Consider the following 17,509-nt stretch of genomic DNA (forward strand, 5'->3'; position numbering starts at 1 on the left):
TAGAAATGTCAAAATATTTTGCCCCGATCCAGCTATGTGTGGATGGGGCACTCTGCTAATCCTAGGCTTAAAACCTTGCTAGCCAAAACAGACATTTGAGGTGAGCAGATTCAGAGCTTCACTGGTGTTGTAGGGTGCTTTATATAGGAGCTGTTCTCCACCTAAACTTGGGAACTACCTTGGGTTCTTTGCATTTATGTATTTTTTTCCTCCAGAAAAAAAACTTATTTACCAGTTTACCACATAAGCATTTAGTTCTAGTGTTAAAACCTGGAGCTGTAGCCCCATTTTCTCTAGACTCCCATCTCAAAGTATTCTGACTTACAGGAATATGAAAAACTTGTATGAGGTAAAAGTGCATTTTGTTAGAGCGCTAGATTGTGCGTAGATGGACAAAGATACACAAAGTAAAAAAATAAGAAAATGGAAAGAATAAACAACACTAATTGGAGAAGATTGGAACAGCAGACTAAAATGAGATGTTATGTGCTGTCGTTCTTGGTTAATAGTCAAACAGATAGGGGATGCAGAAATAGTATCAGGTAGTAAGTTAACACATAAAAAATGTCTGACAACCTATATTTGCAGACTGAAATGTACTTCTTTCTAAATGATAATATGGTATTTATTTACATGGTGAGGCGTGGTGGGATCATTTTCACATTACCCTACGCCAAATGTATTTGTCGGGTTTCCATAGAGTCAACTAAGAGGGTCCGTATTTTGCAAGAGCTTCAGCCTTTAGAACCAGTTTAATTACTATGGAAAGGTCAGGGACGCAAGTACACTCATTCCACAAACTGAGTTAAACTTTAAAAGATGTCCAACCAAACAATTCGAAGATGCATATTCTCATCAGACAAAGCATATTTTGCATTAATGGTGCTGATCAGACGTCTGACCGGCATCTCATCCTAGAGTGTTGCTCCCAGATAGGCCCTGGAGCGTCATCTCTATCGGAAGCGAGCGCTCTGTTAACTTTTCCGACTGGCTTTCTGAGCGTCCCAGCATCGCTGCATAGAACCATTACCTCTGTTCCATTTGAACACTTTGAGCACCGTCTTCCCTCTCCGGTCCCATTCTGGATTTTGTTTGTTCCCACATTGGAAATCTGTTTGTTGGTGCCAGCCAGGCCGGCCTGGAGCCCAGGCACGTCCCATGGCCACGGTCTCTGATACATTCGCCCTGAGGAAGGTGTGACCCGCACCCAGGTCGAACACCGAAACGCGCTTCGGCGTTGAATTTCGCCCGTGGACCATAAAAAGCCTATGATTAATTTTTCAGCCTGACATATCAGTTCACAGCAAAAATAGCACACAACCAAAACGTCCAATTCCAGGGTATGTTTTCTTAATGAGATTTTCTTCTTTATTTTTCACAAAATCGAGTTTCTTTACATTCCTCATTTCTTAGCCAACGCGTTTCGTCTCAAAGGAGACTTCTTCAGGGCTTAAACGTATGGCATGCAACGTATTCCTTTTAAAGGTCGTAAAGTTCAGATCCAGAAGTCCTACGATGTGTATCAATCAAACAATTCTCAGAAACGGTATGACAACCGTCCGCGTGTGTAATCAGGATAACAGAAAAAAAATTGTTATCCTGATTACACACGTGGTCGGTTATCATGCCGCTTCTGAGAATTGTTTGATTGATACACATCCCAGAACTTCTGGATCTGAACTTTACGTTGCATGCCATACGTTTAAGCCCTGATGATCGCTTTCCTAGCCTCATAATAGAAAGGTAGTGGTCTTTGACTTAATCTGCTTAAAACATTTAGAATGCCATATCCGATTAATGCACAGTGCTCCTAAAGTAATTCTACTAAAATGCTCTAATTGCCAGACTAACAGCGGTAGAGAGTTTACATTTATCCATAACTTACCCCATAAGCGTCCAACAGACCTGGTGAGATGCTGTCTCCACGCTGAAGATAGCTTTAACCATTATTTTATATGGTAATGCAACTGCGTTAGAGTTGCTCTTAAATTAGCCTGGTCAACAGTATTTCTAGCAGTGACAAAATTGTGTTTATTAGAAACAAGTGTGAATAGAGTAGTATTAGTTTGGTTAGCCAAACGTTTGTCATAGAAAATCGGCTCTTATGACACAATTGTGGGTCTTTGTGCCACGCTGCTATTACTGTCTCCCAACCCAGCACCCTATCAATAAACAAAGATTTGTTGCATTAATAATCAATGTCTCTACAGTGTACTGTGCGACATAACAGAATGAAGCCTAAAATATTTCTAAATTGTATGTACAATTCAGCAATAGTTAACCTCATCAGGTACTTTATTACTCTATTCTATAATGTTATTTATATCCTATACACTGAACTACTAAGCAATTGCATCAGCGTTATAAGAGCAAAGGGCATCAAATGCGAAAATATTCCCTTACGTCAATTCCTGGACCCCGATTCACAGAAATTACTAATCTTACTATACAGTTCAGTGTAGAAATTGGAAACAAAAACCTTCTGGGTTTACTTATGTAATTTAATCTCCATTTCAGATTACAACGTATCACCTCAATTTACTTTTCAACGAGGAAGTACCATATGGGGAAGGGTGTAAATATCTGGGAAAGATAAGCTTATTTCACAATTTACTAGAATGTCAACAAATATTTTCTAAAAGAAACACACTTTAACTTTTGAAGAAATAAAAACAAATTTAAGTCAGGCTACATACAAAAACCACAAAACTAATGACCAACAAGTACACATTTTAAAAACACATAGTTGGACCACTTGTGCACCTCCTCACAGAGCAATGATTCTCAAGATAAGCTTATTACCATCCTCGTCTCCAATTATTATAATGAATATGCTACTTACCAGTATGCATCTGTTCTTGGCATGTAGGGCTGCTAACATTCATATCTATAGCATAGATCGCCGCCTAGTGTTGGGTCCGGATGATTGCACATTGTTGTCCTGGAAGAGTCTTCGAAGTATCACGAGATAGGTGGCTCCTCCCCTGGACTACAGTGCGCATGGGCATCGACTCCATCCCCAGGTTGTTTTTAGCCATTGTGGCAAAGATGGAGTTTAACAGTGTAAGCGATGGCCATGCTAGAGATTAAATGCAAGAAAAGTCTGCAGCCGCTACGGGCGCCGGGGAGGAGGGCGGGCGATATGAATGTTAGCAGCCCTACATGCCAAGAACAGATGCATACTGGTAAGTAGCATATTCAGTTCGAGGCATGTGGGCTGCTAAATTCATATCTATAGCATAGAATACATAGCAGTCCCTCCATTAACGGCGGCCACCCGTGCCAGCTGCAGAAGTCTGAAAAAGTGTTTTAAGAACAGCCTGTCCTACAGCTGCCTGCTGTTTGGAATGCACATCCACACAGTAATGTTTGGTAAACGTATGTGGTGTAGACCATGTGGCTGCCCTACAAATGTCTTCCAAAGGAATGTTACCTAGGAATGCCATGGAGGCCCCCAACTTGCGTGTGGAGTGTGCCAAGGGGGGGGGGGACCGTTAAAGTGCGCTTAGCCTTCTGATAGCAAATCTGAATACACTTAACGATCCACCTGGCTATTCCTGCTTTGGAAATGGGGTTGCCTTTATGCTGGGCTGAGAAGGCAACAAAGAGTTGCTGTGTCTTTCTAAAATGTTGTGTTCTGTCAATATAGTACATTAGCGCTCTTTTGACATCAAGCGTATGGAGCATTCTTTCTGCTACCGTTTCTGGGTTTGGAAAGAATGCGGGCAGTTCGATGGTTTGATTGACATGAAACTGCGACACCACCTTCGGAAGAAACTTGGGGTTAGTGCGTAGCACCACCCTGTTTGAATGAATTTGTATAAATGGCTCTTGAATTGTGAGCGCCTGTAGCTCACTAACACGTCTTAGAGACGTGATGGCAATGAGAAAAGCCACTTTCCATGTTAGGAACTGAATCTCACATGAATGCAGAGGTTCAAACGGGGGACCCATCAATCTGGTGAGTACCACATTGAGGTTCCACACAGGAGCTGGCGGGGTCCTGGGAGGGATGACCCGCTTCAGCCCTTCCAGGAATGCTTTAATGGCAGGCACCCTGAAGACAGAGAGATGCTGCCTGTTTTGGAGATAAGCCGCTATGGCGGATAAGTGTATCCGAATGGAAGCGTATGCTAGATTGCATTTGTAAAGATGCAACAAATAGCAGATGATATTAGGAATGGATGCATCTAGCGGGTTGATAGCGTGCTCTGTACAGTAGATGACAAACCGCTTCCATTTCGCTGCATAGCAAGCTCTGGTAGTGGGCTTTCTTGCCTCCCGGATGATGTCCATGCATTCAGGGGGCAAATCAAGGTAGCCAAACTCTAAGACCTCAGGAGCCAGATCGCCAGATTGAGCTGCTGCGGATCTGGATGCTGAATGTCGCCACGGTTCTGCGTCAAGAGCCTGGGTGTGAGGTGCAGTCTTTGATGCGGTACCACGGAGAGTTCGAGGAACGTGGTGTACCATGGTTGTCGCGCCCACGTCGGAGCAACCAGGATGAGCGTCAGCGAGTGTTGCTTTAGCTTTCTTGCCACCAGCGGAATGAGAGGCGCTGGGGGAAAAGCGTACGCAAATTTGCCTGACCAGTTCATCCATATCGTATTGCCCTGCGATAGTGGGTGAGGGAACCTGGCGGCAAAGCTTTGGCATTTTGCGTTTTCCTCCGTGGCAAACAGGTCTATCTCTGGATGACCCCACTGCAGGAAGTAAGGGCGGAGTACTGATGGATGTAACTCCCACTCGTGCATCTGGTGGCTGTACCTGCTGAGCAGATCCGCCATCTGATTGTCCGTGCCCGGGAGGTGTTCCGCCATGAGGAAGATGTTCCTTTGAATGGCCCACTTCCACATGCTCTGAGCCAGATGAGACAACTGTGGAGGGTGCGTACCTCCCTGCTTCTGAATGTAGTACATGGCTGTCATGTTGTCCGTCCGGATCAACACGACTGTTGCACAGATGTACGTTGAAGGACTTGAGAGCCATGAAGATTGCCATCAGTTCCAAGTAGTTGATGTGCATCTTCTTTTGTTGCGTTGTCCATAGTCCCTGCACTGTGTAGTGGAGCACATGAGCCCCCCCATCCCTGGAGAGATGCGTCCGTCGTCAGTGTAATCTGTGGCACAGGCTCTTGGAACGGTCGGCCCTTGCAAAGGTTGTGTGGATTCCACCAATGCAGAGAGCTGTATGCCCGACCCGTCACCAACACTAGGTCGTTCAACTGTCCTTGAGCCTGAGTCCACTGATGCGCTAAGCATTCTTGGAGCGGACGCATATGCAACCTGGCGTGCGGGACTATGAAGATGCAGGAGGCCATCATGCCTATCAACTGCATGAACACTCTCGCTGGGAGTGAGTGTTGCGGTCTGAACCTCTGGATTAGCGACTGGATGTTGTTGATCCTCGCTGGGTTTGGCTGAGCTGTGGCAGCCAGAGTATTTATCGTCGCGCCCAAATACTGCAGCACATGGGCTGGCTGAAGGTGCGACTTCGGGTAGTTTAGTGAAAATCCTAGACTGTGAAGGAGGTGAATGGTGTGGGACATATCTGCGGCGCACTGCTGGGCTGACTTTGCCTGAACGAGCCAGTCGTCCAGATAAGGGTAGACATGTATACTCTGTCTCCGGAGGTGCGCCGCCACTGTCGCCAGACATTTCGTGAACACTCGGGGAGCAGTGGTCACTCCGAAGGGGAGTACCTTGAACTGGTAATGCCGGTTTTGGATGGTGAACCGGAGGTATTTTCTGTGGGATGGGTTGAGTGGTATGTGAAAGTAAGCATCCTTGAGGTCCAAGGTTGCGAGGAAGTCTCCCCGTTTGTAACAAGGGAAGAACCTGCTGCAGCGTCAACATGTGGAAGTGTTCTGAAAGAATGTACTGGTTCAAGGGGCATAGGTCTAGAATCGGTCTGAGTGAGCAGTCCTTTTTTGGGATTAAGAAGTACAGGGAATAAACCCCTGTGCCTTCTTCCTCCACTGGCACGAGCTCTATTGCGCCTTTTTGCAGCATCACCAGAACCTCCTGCTGCAATATGTGCAAGTGCTCTGCTGACATAGGACGGTGTTTTGGGGGTATGTTTGGTGGAATGGATGTCAGCTCCAAACAATAGCCGAACTGGATAAGTTTCCTGACCCACCTGTCTGTGGTGATGGACTTCCAGACTGGCAGGAACTGTTGGAGTCTCCCCCCCGACAGGTGTTGGATGGTCGGGGGGCAGTGACAGGGAGTCACTGTTTGTTGGTGGCAGAGGAACGGGAACTGTTGTTGCCTCTGCCTCTACCCTTGGCACTGTTTCCTCTGTATCCACCTCTGCCCTGCTTGCTGTAGGAGGATTGCGCACCACTTTTATTGAATGGCGTCTGCTGCGACATGTGCCCTCTGCTAACACCTCGATTGCCTGAGCGAAGAAAAGTGTTTCCTTGGCAGTCTCGGTATCTTTTTTGATCTTCTCCAGGGTGGTGTCCACCTCTGGACCAAATAACCTGTCTGGATTAACGGGCTGGTTGAGGATAGTAGTCTGTATCTCTAGCTTGAATCCCGAGATGCGGAGCCATGCCTGACGCCTCAACATTACACTAGTGTTGATTGCTCTCGCTGCTGTGTCCGCAACGTCCAGCGCACACTTTATAGCAGCGTTGGAGAGGAGCTTCCCCTCCTGGATAAGTATTTCAGCTCCCTCTTTAAACTGGTCTGGAAGGTGTTGTAACAGCTGCTCTAGGGTGTCATAGTGTGCCACATCGTATCTGGCCAACAGAGCCTGCGTGTTTGAGATGCGCCAGATGTTGGCCGCCTGAGCTGCTACCCTCTTCCCAGATGCCTCCAGCACTTTTGACTCTTTGTCTGGGGGAGGAGCTTCACCCGTGGTTTGGGAGTTTGCCCTCTTGCGGGCATTAGAGACCACCAAAGAGTCCAAAGGCAACTGGCCCCTTATGTAGGTCGGGTCGCCAGGTGCCGGTCTGTATTTCTTCTCTATTCTTGGGTTGACAACCCTTGATCTCGTGGGTTCCTTGAAAATGTCTGCCGCATGCTTAAGGACCCCTTTCAACATTGGGAGAGTCTTGACAGTCTTTTCAGCAGTAGAGAAAGTGTCAAAAAGGAAGTCCACCTCCACGGGGTCAGCATGCATTTCCACTTTATGGTTTGTAGCTGCCCTTTCAATCAAGGCATTAAATGCCGCAGAATCTTCAGTGGGAGACGGCTTGACGTTATAAACCTGAGGATCATGGACCGTCTTCTGGTCCCCTTGATCACCTGTGTCCATCCATGAGTCCTGTTGCTCATCAGATTCTGTATGTGCAGGAAAATTGTACTCCTCATCCTGCTCCCCTTCATCCCCATCAGAGTATGCGGGTGAAGGTGTTGCACTCCTCCTAGGCTGTGGAAGAATCTGCTCAACCAGTACTGGTGTTTCTGGTGCAGGCTTCTTTCGTTTCAGAGGAATTGTAAACGACTCTAAAGGCTGTGAAGTTATTTTCCTCTTGTATAGCATGAGTTTCCCGGTGTCGGCATCGATGAAATGCTCCGACCGTTCTTCAACTAAAGGATGTCGATGACCCAAAGTCCCAGCCAGGTGAGTTGACTTTGACAGCGTCCTTGGGCACCGACCGCGGTGCAAAGGTTCGGCGCCACCTTAGGCGGTAACGTGTAGAGGATCGGCGCCGAGGTGGTTTTCGGTGGGTCCGCCGGCTTCGGTGCGGAAGGAGTCTTCGGTTCCGATGCCAAAGCCTTGTCCTTAAGGCGCTTGAGGGAGTCCGAGACCTGCTTCGTAAAGGAAGCGGACGGTTTCGTCGACCCGACCGATGTCCTCGGTCCGCCCCCAGGGGAAGACCCGAGCGTGGATGACTTCTGTTTGTCTGGTCGAGGCGCAGGAGCACCCTTGACCGATGCGCTTCGATCACTGTCCATGGCCGCAGACTGTCGATTCGAAGCCGTCGGCATCAACAGGTTTTCCTTTAGGTGTCACGACCCCAGACCTTGGCTCTGCGCCCTTCACTGACTTTGCCTCGACGGGCCCCTTGGTCTTCGGCGCGACAGACTTTCCCGATGTAGGCTCGACATCCTTCTTGGATGTTGGCTTGTCCGCCTTGGTTGACACCGGCGCAACGGCCTTCTTCGAGCTTGGCTCCTTGACCACCTTCGGCACCTTTGCCTGGTCGACAGCTTTCAATGGCTTGTAGGCCCCCGAAGACGACGGCGTCGATGGTGGAGCAGACGTCTTCGGTTTCGATGGCGTTTCGGCCATCTTTGTTTTCGTCGATACCGAGGGTTTCAGTTTCGGTTTCGATTTCAATAATGGCGGCTCCGCGGAGGTGTCCGTAGCCGGGCCGGAAGGCGGGGCCGTGGATTGAGGTGTAAGGTCTTGGGTAAGGCCGTGTGGCGATCCCGTGAACTGAGCCTTTGTAAGAGTACGAACGGGGCATAGCTCTTCCTCCGAGCTATCTTCCATGGCCCCATATGCTTCGTCGTCGTCCCCTACCTTCTCGACGATTTCCTCAATGTCTTGACTGTGGACGTCCGCTCCGTAGTCGGACTCGACCTCCACCGGTGTTGGGGAAATCTGCAGGTGACGCACTTGCTCGTCTGCTTCGGGCCGTCAAAGATGTCCACCGGTGCCGGAGCCGATCGCTGGGCCTCGAGGCGTGCCACGCGCCGAAGCTTGATCGTCTTCTTCGATCGAAATCTTGAACAGGCCATACAGCTGGCCTCGTCGTGGTCCGGCGACAGGCACTTATTGCACACAGGATGGACGTCAATGTGTGGGTACTTGGATCCACACACGGGACATTTCTTGAACGGACTCCGTTCCGTGCCGTCAAAGTCTTGCTGCGTCGACCGGGCCTCGATCACCGAAGAGTCACACGACCCCCCGTATATCCGACTCCACGAGCTGGAAGATATACGGGACCGAACGCGAACAATACCGACGGTGCAAAGAAGGCCTTTTGGCCTTTAAAAAGTTCTATCACGATTTCGAACAGGAGACGTCGAAATCACATCCGAACCCAATGGCGGAAAAAAACAATCTGGGGATGGAGTCGATGCCCATGCACACTGTAGTCCAGGGGAGGAGCCACCTATCTCGTGATACTTCGAAGACTCTTCCAGGACAACAATGTGCAATCATCCGGACCCAACACTAGGCGGCGATCTATGCTATAGATATGAATTTAGCAGCCCACATGCCTCGAACTTTTACTTTCAACTTGCTTATCTTTGAGGAATGATAAAAATAAGGAAGAACTACAGGGTACAATCCTATGTGGTGCCATTTAACACTATGGTTTAGCAAGGCTGCTTCTTCTATTTCTGACATTTGACTTGCTTGCGTGCAATTAAGAGAACATCTTAACCTATAGTAGTTCCAATGTGTTGAGGTAACGGAGTGTTGGATTTGTTGTAATTTAAGCTCGTCATGTTGCGATTGTCTCACCTAGACAGTTAAACTAGATTTATTCATGAAATATATAGTCAAAAAGCCTCAAATTGAGGCTTTAAAAGTGTCCCAGAATATATGCATTTTGGTTATGACTAAATAACAACTGATTCAGTTTGGAGAGTATGTACATATTAACATATCATGTAAACTTGACAGGAGTGTAACCCATATACCAATTCAGGACTGGGTAGGTAAGGTGCAACAAAGAAACAATGTCCTGAGAGGTAAGGATATGTAGACAATTAAACATGCATGCATATAGCATTACTTGTAAGGAAAGGAGAACACTCATTGGTATGGGAAAAGATAGTTAATCATCTTTATGATATGACATTAATTTCATGGTACCGTTCAGAGTGAAAACCCCCTAACATTATATTAAAGCAGTTTAATTTTTCCATTATCACACAGACTTTTATCCAAAGAATCATGCATTTTGACTTGTTCACGAGACCTAATCATTTAAATAAAACATTTTCCACCACACCTTCCTAGCCACCAGGGTCTGTGTTCTGTTCCTCTCCCTCCATCGTGCACCTTTATCGACCCCTAATGCCAGAACACACACCCATCCCATACCCTGCCAGCCCCCCAAAAGTACTAACAAACTCCCACACCCTTAAGCTGTGAATCTTTGGGGAAACCTTTGCCCTACACTACACACAAAGACCAAATATGAAACAAAGTAAAGAAAATATGCACGTAACATTAGTTTGATAATTCAGCCGACCCAATAGGGCCTTACTCAGTCATGCCCTGGCTGAGGTTTGCCAAGGTATATTACCATCTACTTGCCTATCTTTGATTAGGTTAGTATGTTATCCAATAGCCTAACCCATGAGAAGGATCAGAGTAGAAGCAGTATACAGAATATGCTGCATACTCTGGATGTGGAGAATCTTCACGATAAGTGAAATGGAGGTCTGTGGAGCACTAAGTGTAGATAGCCCATGAAGGCCATGGCTTTTTGCTGGCTCCTGTATTGTAGGGGAAAAAAACAATCCACCGAAAAATTACATTGGGTAAAGTATTAACTCTATCCATGACATGTCAGCTACCAGAGACGTACTCCAGGGTTAACTCTTCAATAATAATAACAACAACTTATTGGTGTTTAGTGATAGTGCTTCAAATCACATGTGTTCCATTTGTAAAGACTGCAAATACTATATTTCACTATTACCCAGCACAATGATGCCCAATTTGCCCAGATTAGAAGGATGGTAAACTGTGCCTGCGTTATTAAAATTCAAACTCGTTGACCTGTAGATCACAGCAGAATGCAGAGTGTTAGATCACGAGCCGTTTTGCATGTATGCACACAAACACAACATACCCACTCAGTTCATGACCAGTAGGAGAGTAAAATTCATATTCAGCCAATGCAACAACTGGTTGCAGAAGGTTTAAAAGAATGTGTTCTCTAGGAAGTGGTCTGTTCAACTTTCCATACACTGGAACTTGTTTCACAAGATCTATGCTCGAAGTGGCTGGGGGAAATGGCCAACCTGCCTCAAGGAAGAACATTTACCTAAAAGAAATTATGGAAAACCAAACTAGAGTCTATCTATACAAGGATGGTGAGGAAGGAATACATAACCCAACCACAATACTACATTCTGTTCATGTTGTCTCATCACAATAAATGAGTCACTAACAACTTAGAATTCTTTGCCTATTGTAAAACTATTGTACATGTGTTCACACATCTTTCACTCTGTTCTTTCTGAGAAAGCAAAGTAGAGGCACATCTTTAAGCAAAGTTGTTTAATTGGCAAACTGTCTCTGGTAGATGTTCTAATAATCTGCACTGAGCAAACGGACAATTAATGATACTTTGAGATGAAAGTCCATTCTTAATCCCAAAATGAATTGGTAAATTGTATTGTTTGTGATATTGCGAGATCAACTAAGGTTTTGTATTGAGGGGGTGTGCGGGGTGTGGGGGGTACCGGAGTAGAAGCAACTAGGATATCTCTGGTAAATGTCTGCATTCCTAACACCACTGAGGCAACCACCGTAAGATGTCTTAGGGAGTGTATTACTCAGAATCTGGTATACGCAGGTCTGTTCAGGTGCTGGCTACAGTGATATGGTGGGGGAACTATAGAGCATTCCACGGTATCAAATCGTTGAGTCCAACTGTATCAGCAGAAAGCTTATACATCCATTTTTGCTCTCTCAAGAAGAGGTATCTAGAAACATTATTCACATGGGAAGGTATGAAGGGCTTCTCCAAAACCGTCCATTTGCAGACATTTACCAGAGATATCCTAGTTGCTTCTACTCAGGTCTCTGCAGTTGCCTACGGCGCGAGGGAGCAAAAGGAGGTTATCTAATGCAACAACGACAGCTGGTGTTGTGTGATGTTGGGGTTTTTACACCATCGAAACAAGAAGCTGAATAAACGAGCGATTACGGGACGGGTAAACGCGAAAGAAAAGTAGTCCCCTTTTGATGCAACAGTATTTATACGTACACCTCCTCCGGTTCGGTGCCTCCCCCAATCCTCAGGACAGTTTGGTGGCACAGACGGAGAGGTGAGAGATCAGGCTAGATGGCCAGTCTTGTTAGCTGCCATACAAAGTGGTTTATTGACTTTGAGTATTGTAAGGGATGATTTGGACTGTAGAATGAACTTTAGATTAAAGGAGTGAATATAACAGTATTGTTCATGACTTTGAAGTGAGACAACTTTGTTGATCTTAGATGAAGTATGTGTTGTTGAGATGAAAGACAGGCGTTCTTGTAATGCTAGTCTATGGGGTATCAACTAGTTATTGGGGGTTTTTTGCTCTGCCATTGAGTTTAGTTGTGGACAAATATGATGATTTCAGCAGGGTATGCAGTTAGGCACCATTAGATTCTACATATAGAGTGGAGTTTTGATGCCTTCCCCCTGTTTGCATGTATCTGTTCCACAGTGCGGGGCCTCGTATACCTGAGCACGGTCCAGGTGAGGTGAGGTCCAGTCCCCTGTCATTCTGGGTGAGCAACAATTATTATTATTTGAATACATTTAAGAGATGATGAGAGCATTTGTGTTTGTGAATCATGCAAGATTTTGGCACTAATATGAATAATATATATTTTCCTTAGATCACGTTGAGTATCCATTGACAAGGAGGATCAGTACATAACTGTAGGTACAGGTTGTATCGTTCCTACATTTAGTATATATACCCTTTTCACTTAGTAGGTTGGTGTATTATTTGTTTCACACATTCATAACAGTAGCAACTATTTTAGAGCAGTGGCCCTGATGAAAGCCAAGGGACGTTTTGCCCGGTAGGCAGAACCAGTCATTTGTTCCATACTGTCGTTTGCGCTGTTCCTGTTTTTTAACTAGGGGATGTGCCTTGTTCCTATTAAAGAGTCTGTTTAGACATATCACCCTATTTTATATATTCACCACTTTTTGGTATGTTGCACTGTGTTTTCACCACTTCTTTTCAACCATCATAAACTGGACAATAATTGGTGGTTCATAGCTTACTGTGGACCTGATCCAGTACCAACAACTTACTGTGTGGCATGGGGTCTAGATGATCTAAGGACCTGCCAAATCACAGTGTGGACGGCCAAATGATAGGACTGATAACTTGGTTTGTTTGATGGTTATCCATACATAAGATGTTCTGGATTTTGTTGACCAGTTTTTGAGTAAGCTCTAGATATTAGAGTTCGTATTTCCAGCACATGTGTTTCTTGCTCTTTTTCCTCGCTCCTTAGAATTTGTTTCCTGGTGACTGCGGCACCCACTGACATAGTTAAACACATGTCAGTTGGGCCAATATACTTGGCTCATAGACCTCCTAGGTTCTTGTTTGTTAGTCATATTATGTAGCAGGGGAAGTGAACGAGTAGTAGGTCTTTAATCTCTTTTTTCCTATGACCCCCCTCTCTCTCTGTTTGTTTTGTTGTTTGTGTAAGACAAGAAAATGTCAACATTAAAATCAACCCTAGAATCACAGTTAATGACAATGACCATAAGCAGAACAGTCATCCCGTGATCAAATAAATCATGGTCCTTAGTGGTAAAATAACATTCAATTTCAGATGTATAAATATATTAGATAGTTGATTAGATAGCTGACTCGATCAGATCGGAGATTAGATAGCTGATTAAATAGCTGATCAGATAGATAGAGCTTTTCACCAAATCCGCTGAAAAAAGCCTTTTTTTAAAATACAGATGTACCTGCATTATTTTATCTCCCATCTGGAGCCCAGCTACCTCAGCTGGCCCACCTTCTGATACCCGGGTCACATAGATGCCCTGTGAAAAGAAACATTCATTTTAAAAATAATCAATTCTGAAAGATTGAAATTAGCACGACGGTCCAAACGTGGTCACCAACCAAAACGCAGCATCAATCAAACGTTTCAACTATAGTTTATGTATACAATTAGTTTGTTAAACTACTACAGTAGAATACATAAAATGAGCATACACAATATTTTAAATAGAATCACCATTAAAAAGACTGCTGTCACCTTTTTACATCAGTTAATTTAAGGCCAAGGTCAATCACAAAATAAAAAATAATCTTATTTACCGACAAACTCATGAAAGATGAGAAGATTATATTTTTTAAAAGAACGATTTTGAACACCTACGTCACAAGTCTATACATAATACACAATTCAACAACGTGTTGACAGCACAAATATAAATTCTCTATTTTCTTACTGTCTACCAGAGATAAAGAAGAGAACAATGGAGTACATCCTGCGTGGAATTTGAAAATCTCTTGTCTCCTAGGGTAGCTTGGCACGCTGTTCATACAATTTAGGTCGTTGTTCCCTAGAGAGTTAATCAGATTGAATTTTTTTTTTTTTTTAAGTTCTCAAAGTCATTTCTGTTCCAAACCTAAAAATGCGGTTTCTCCCTGAACGGGTTTCTGTAGGGGAGGATTACATGATGTTACTTTGCTCCATTTATAGTATGTCTGTTTAAACTGGTTTACCCTTTTTACCAAACATTGTGTTCTTGGTGCAGCAATGTGTGCGAGTATAACGGACATGGAAGGTTGCAACTATAGTGGTGCAAGAGTGAGCGTACATGAGTGTACACCAAGATGAACGGGTTACTTACCTTCAGTAAGGCCTTATCTAGTAGAAACTGTATAGCCTCAAATTCCTTTCCTTAGAATATTCCCCAGGCGTCAGACTGGATCTGGAAAATCTTGAGCAGCTCCTCTGCTTGCCGGTAGGTGGCATCGATCGGCTCTGTGTTAACGTTGCCACGACAGAAGTGATGTGTGCAGTGCCTATATAGGGGCCACCCCAGCACACTGATATCAGATTCTTACCCTGACATTTCAGCATCAGAAGAATGCTGATGGACCAGTTTGCAGGCACTAAGTACCTACAATGGTCACTCTAGATGGAAAAATTGATTCGTAGAAATGGGGAGGATCGGTTAAGGAATCTGCAGCTAGAGTCTCTACCAAATAAGGCGTTACCAAAGGTAGTAATTTGTAAATTTGATAGAGACTTCTAGTCGCAAATTCCTTAACTTAGAATAAAAACCCAAGCTATACCTCCCTGAAGGAGGTTCTACAAACAGATTCAAAACAGTAAGTCCAAGAGGACAAAAAGGGCAACATGCCAGTCATGACCGACCCGAATGTCCAAGCAATAGTGCTTTGTAAATGTGTGCAGAGATACCAACTTCCTAGCCGGACATATCTAGGACAGGAACTCTGCGAGCTAAAGTAGTGGTCGCAACCTTGGCTCTGGTGGAATGAGCCTGCAAGCCATTAGGCGGCTGCGTCTAGGCCAGTGCGTAGCAAGTCTTAAGGCAGAGTACAATCCATCTGGAGATGGTCCATTTCTGCAGAGGTTTTCCTTTGTTTGCACTAACAAACCCAATGAAGAGTTGATCGTCCACCTGGTGCTCTTTGGTACGATCAATGTAGAATGGTAATACTCTTTTTGGGTCTAGGAGGGTGAGGCAAAGCAAAGAAGGTTTGGAAGTGATGGTCTTGCAGACGTGGAAGGATGCCACCATGTTTGGCAGGAATAAGGCATGTTTTCTCAGCACCAGTTTATCTGGAAAAAAGGTAATGAATGGCAGGTGCACAAAAAGTTCCTGCAGCTCGCTTACCCTCCCTGACCGGTTTAATGGCCCTTAAGAAGGTTGTTTTGAAGGTAAAGAGACACAGGGGGCTGCTATGCATAGCCTCGAATGGGGAGCACATCAAAAAAGTCAGAACCAAGTTTAGGGCCCATTGAGGCATAAGGGGTTTTGGAGAACTTGGAGAAAATGGGTCACAGTGGGTGATTTGCACAGGGAGAGCTGATCCAGAAACTCCATAAAAGCTGATATGGCTGAAAAGTACCCTTTAACTGTGCCCAAGCAAAGCCTTGCTGAGTTAATGAAAGAACACCACCACCTCAGACAAAGGTGCAGGGAATTTTAAGGAAATTGGGTTACTGGTTGAGGGAAGGGAGGGGAGTTTGAAACCCTACTCAAGCAGCAAGTATTTATGAAACATTTCAAACAGTAAAAGTGAAAACAACACAAGAGAAATCCCACACCACTTGGAGGCCGCGAGGAGCAGGGAGAGCTCTGCTGATCATAGCTGTACAAAAATATCCTGTTGAGCATTGCGGACTGTCATTGCTGGAGATTTGCATGGGCAGCCGCCGCAGGCTGTCGGTGCTGTAGCGAGAAGTGCTAATCTTGCATTGCTGGTGCCTAGTGGTGGCTGTAGCGCGAAGAGTAGGGTTCACCATAGCTTCATGTTGGCAGTCCGCAAGACTTGGGAGCGAACAGGCTTTCTCCTTTTTTTTTTTGAGGGGGAGCTCAACTGATGCCACACAAAGAGTCCAGGGCCTGAGTGGCACCTCTTGGTGGATCAGGAATTCCCTCCATCAGAGTCAGGCACTTCTAGCTACAGATCAGCTGGGCAAATGCAGGGAGTCCTCTGGAGCTCGTCATGTCCCTGTAACTCAGAGGAGGACGTCAGTCAGCTGCTCCTTGGAGTCACTCCGGCCTGGGGTGAAGGGTGCAGGTCCACTGCAAGTGTGGCAGGCCTCAAGCAATCAGGGAGCCCTTCTGTAGTATCCACAGGTCCAGCAGTGTACTGAAGAGTTGGGTGTGAGGGTCCAATTTTTATGCCTGGAGTCTGCTTTGAAGTAGATGATGGTTGTGGAGGTTCCCACCTACAGAGGAATTTGGAATTTCCTGCCCACCTGACCTGGCCCCAGCTTGTCAGGGGGCTGAAAAGACTAAAATGAAACTATTTTTGCGTATGCTGAGGCAGTCTTTGTGGGTATTGTAGGTGACAACTCCACCCCCTCATCAGATCAGAGACGGCCCATCCTGCTAACACCTATTCCCCCTTTGTCTCACTGTCTGAGAGAAACACAAAGACCAACTACTAGCTACACCTAGTCATGTGACCAATGATACTGGCTGGAGCATCAAATGGTAGGGACAAGAAAATGCCAAAATTCTAAAAGAGGCATTTTCAGAATTAGGATTTTGAATCTAACTTCATCATTAAAAGGGGTTTAAAAGTATAATTCTTTAGATATCAAATGTGATATTCCTACCTGCTTGCAATTAAAAAGTCACTTATTAAATGTAATAAGGTAACCCAATGTTCTCCTATGGGAGAGGCAGGCATTGCAGTAGTGAAAAACTAAATTAAGAGTGTTTTACTAGCAGGATATGTAAAAGTACATGCCCCACTTTTTCGATGCACTGCACCCTCCCCTATGGGCTGTATAGAGCCTACGGTAGGAGTGCCTTTATATGTATTAAATAGGAAGGTTTAGGCATGGCAAAATGTTAAACTGCACACATACAGGTTGCAATGGCATGCTTGAGACCTGTTTAAGAGGGCTACTTAAGTGGACGGCACAATCCGTGCTGCAGGCCCACTAGTAGCATTATTTTACAGGCACGAAATACATGTAATACCGCTTTACTGTGGACTTATCAGTAAATTAAATTAGCTTGGCCAGGAACAGTTGATCTTGCAGTTGCTCCAAGGAGGTATTGCAAGTCTCTCTGACCGTTTAGCTGGTCTCTTTCTCTTTCTCTTTCTCTTCCTGC

General features: G+C 45.2%; 1 protein-coding gene across 1 annotated transcript in view; it reads right to left on the bottom strand.

The window, feature by feature from the left end:
- The window catches only part of TAX1BP3 (Tax1 binding protein 3), a 204,800-nt gene that overhangs the window by 38,577 nt on the left and 148,714 nt on the right, over positions 1-17,509 (bottom strand). The window contains exon 3 of the mRNA XM_078679947.1: positions 13,640-13,717. Within this exon, the coding sequence (XP_078536073.1) occupies positions 13,640-13,717 (78 nt within the window). The remainder of the gene's footprint in view (positions 1-13,639; positions 13,718-17,509) is intronic.

This window comes from Lissotriton helveticus, chromosome 3_1, assembly GCF_964261635.1.
Source record: "Lissotriton helveticus chromosome 3_1, aLisHel1.1, whole genome shotgun sequence".
NCBI lineage: Eukaryota > Metazoa > Chordata > Amphibia > Caudata > Salamandridae > Lissotriton > Lissotriton helveticus.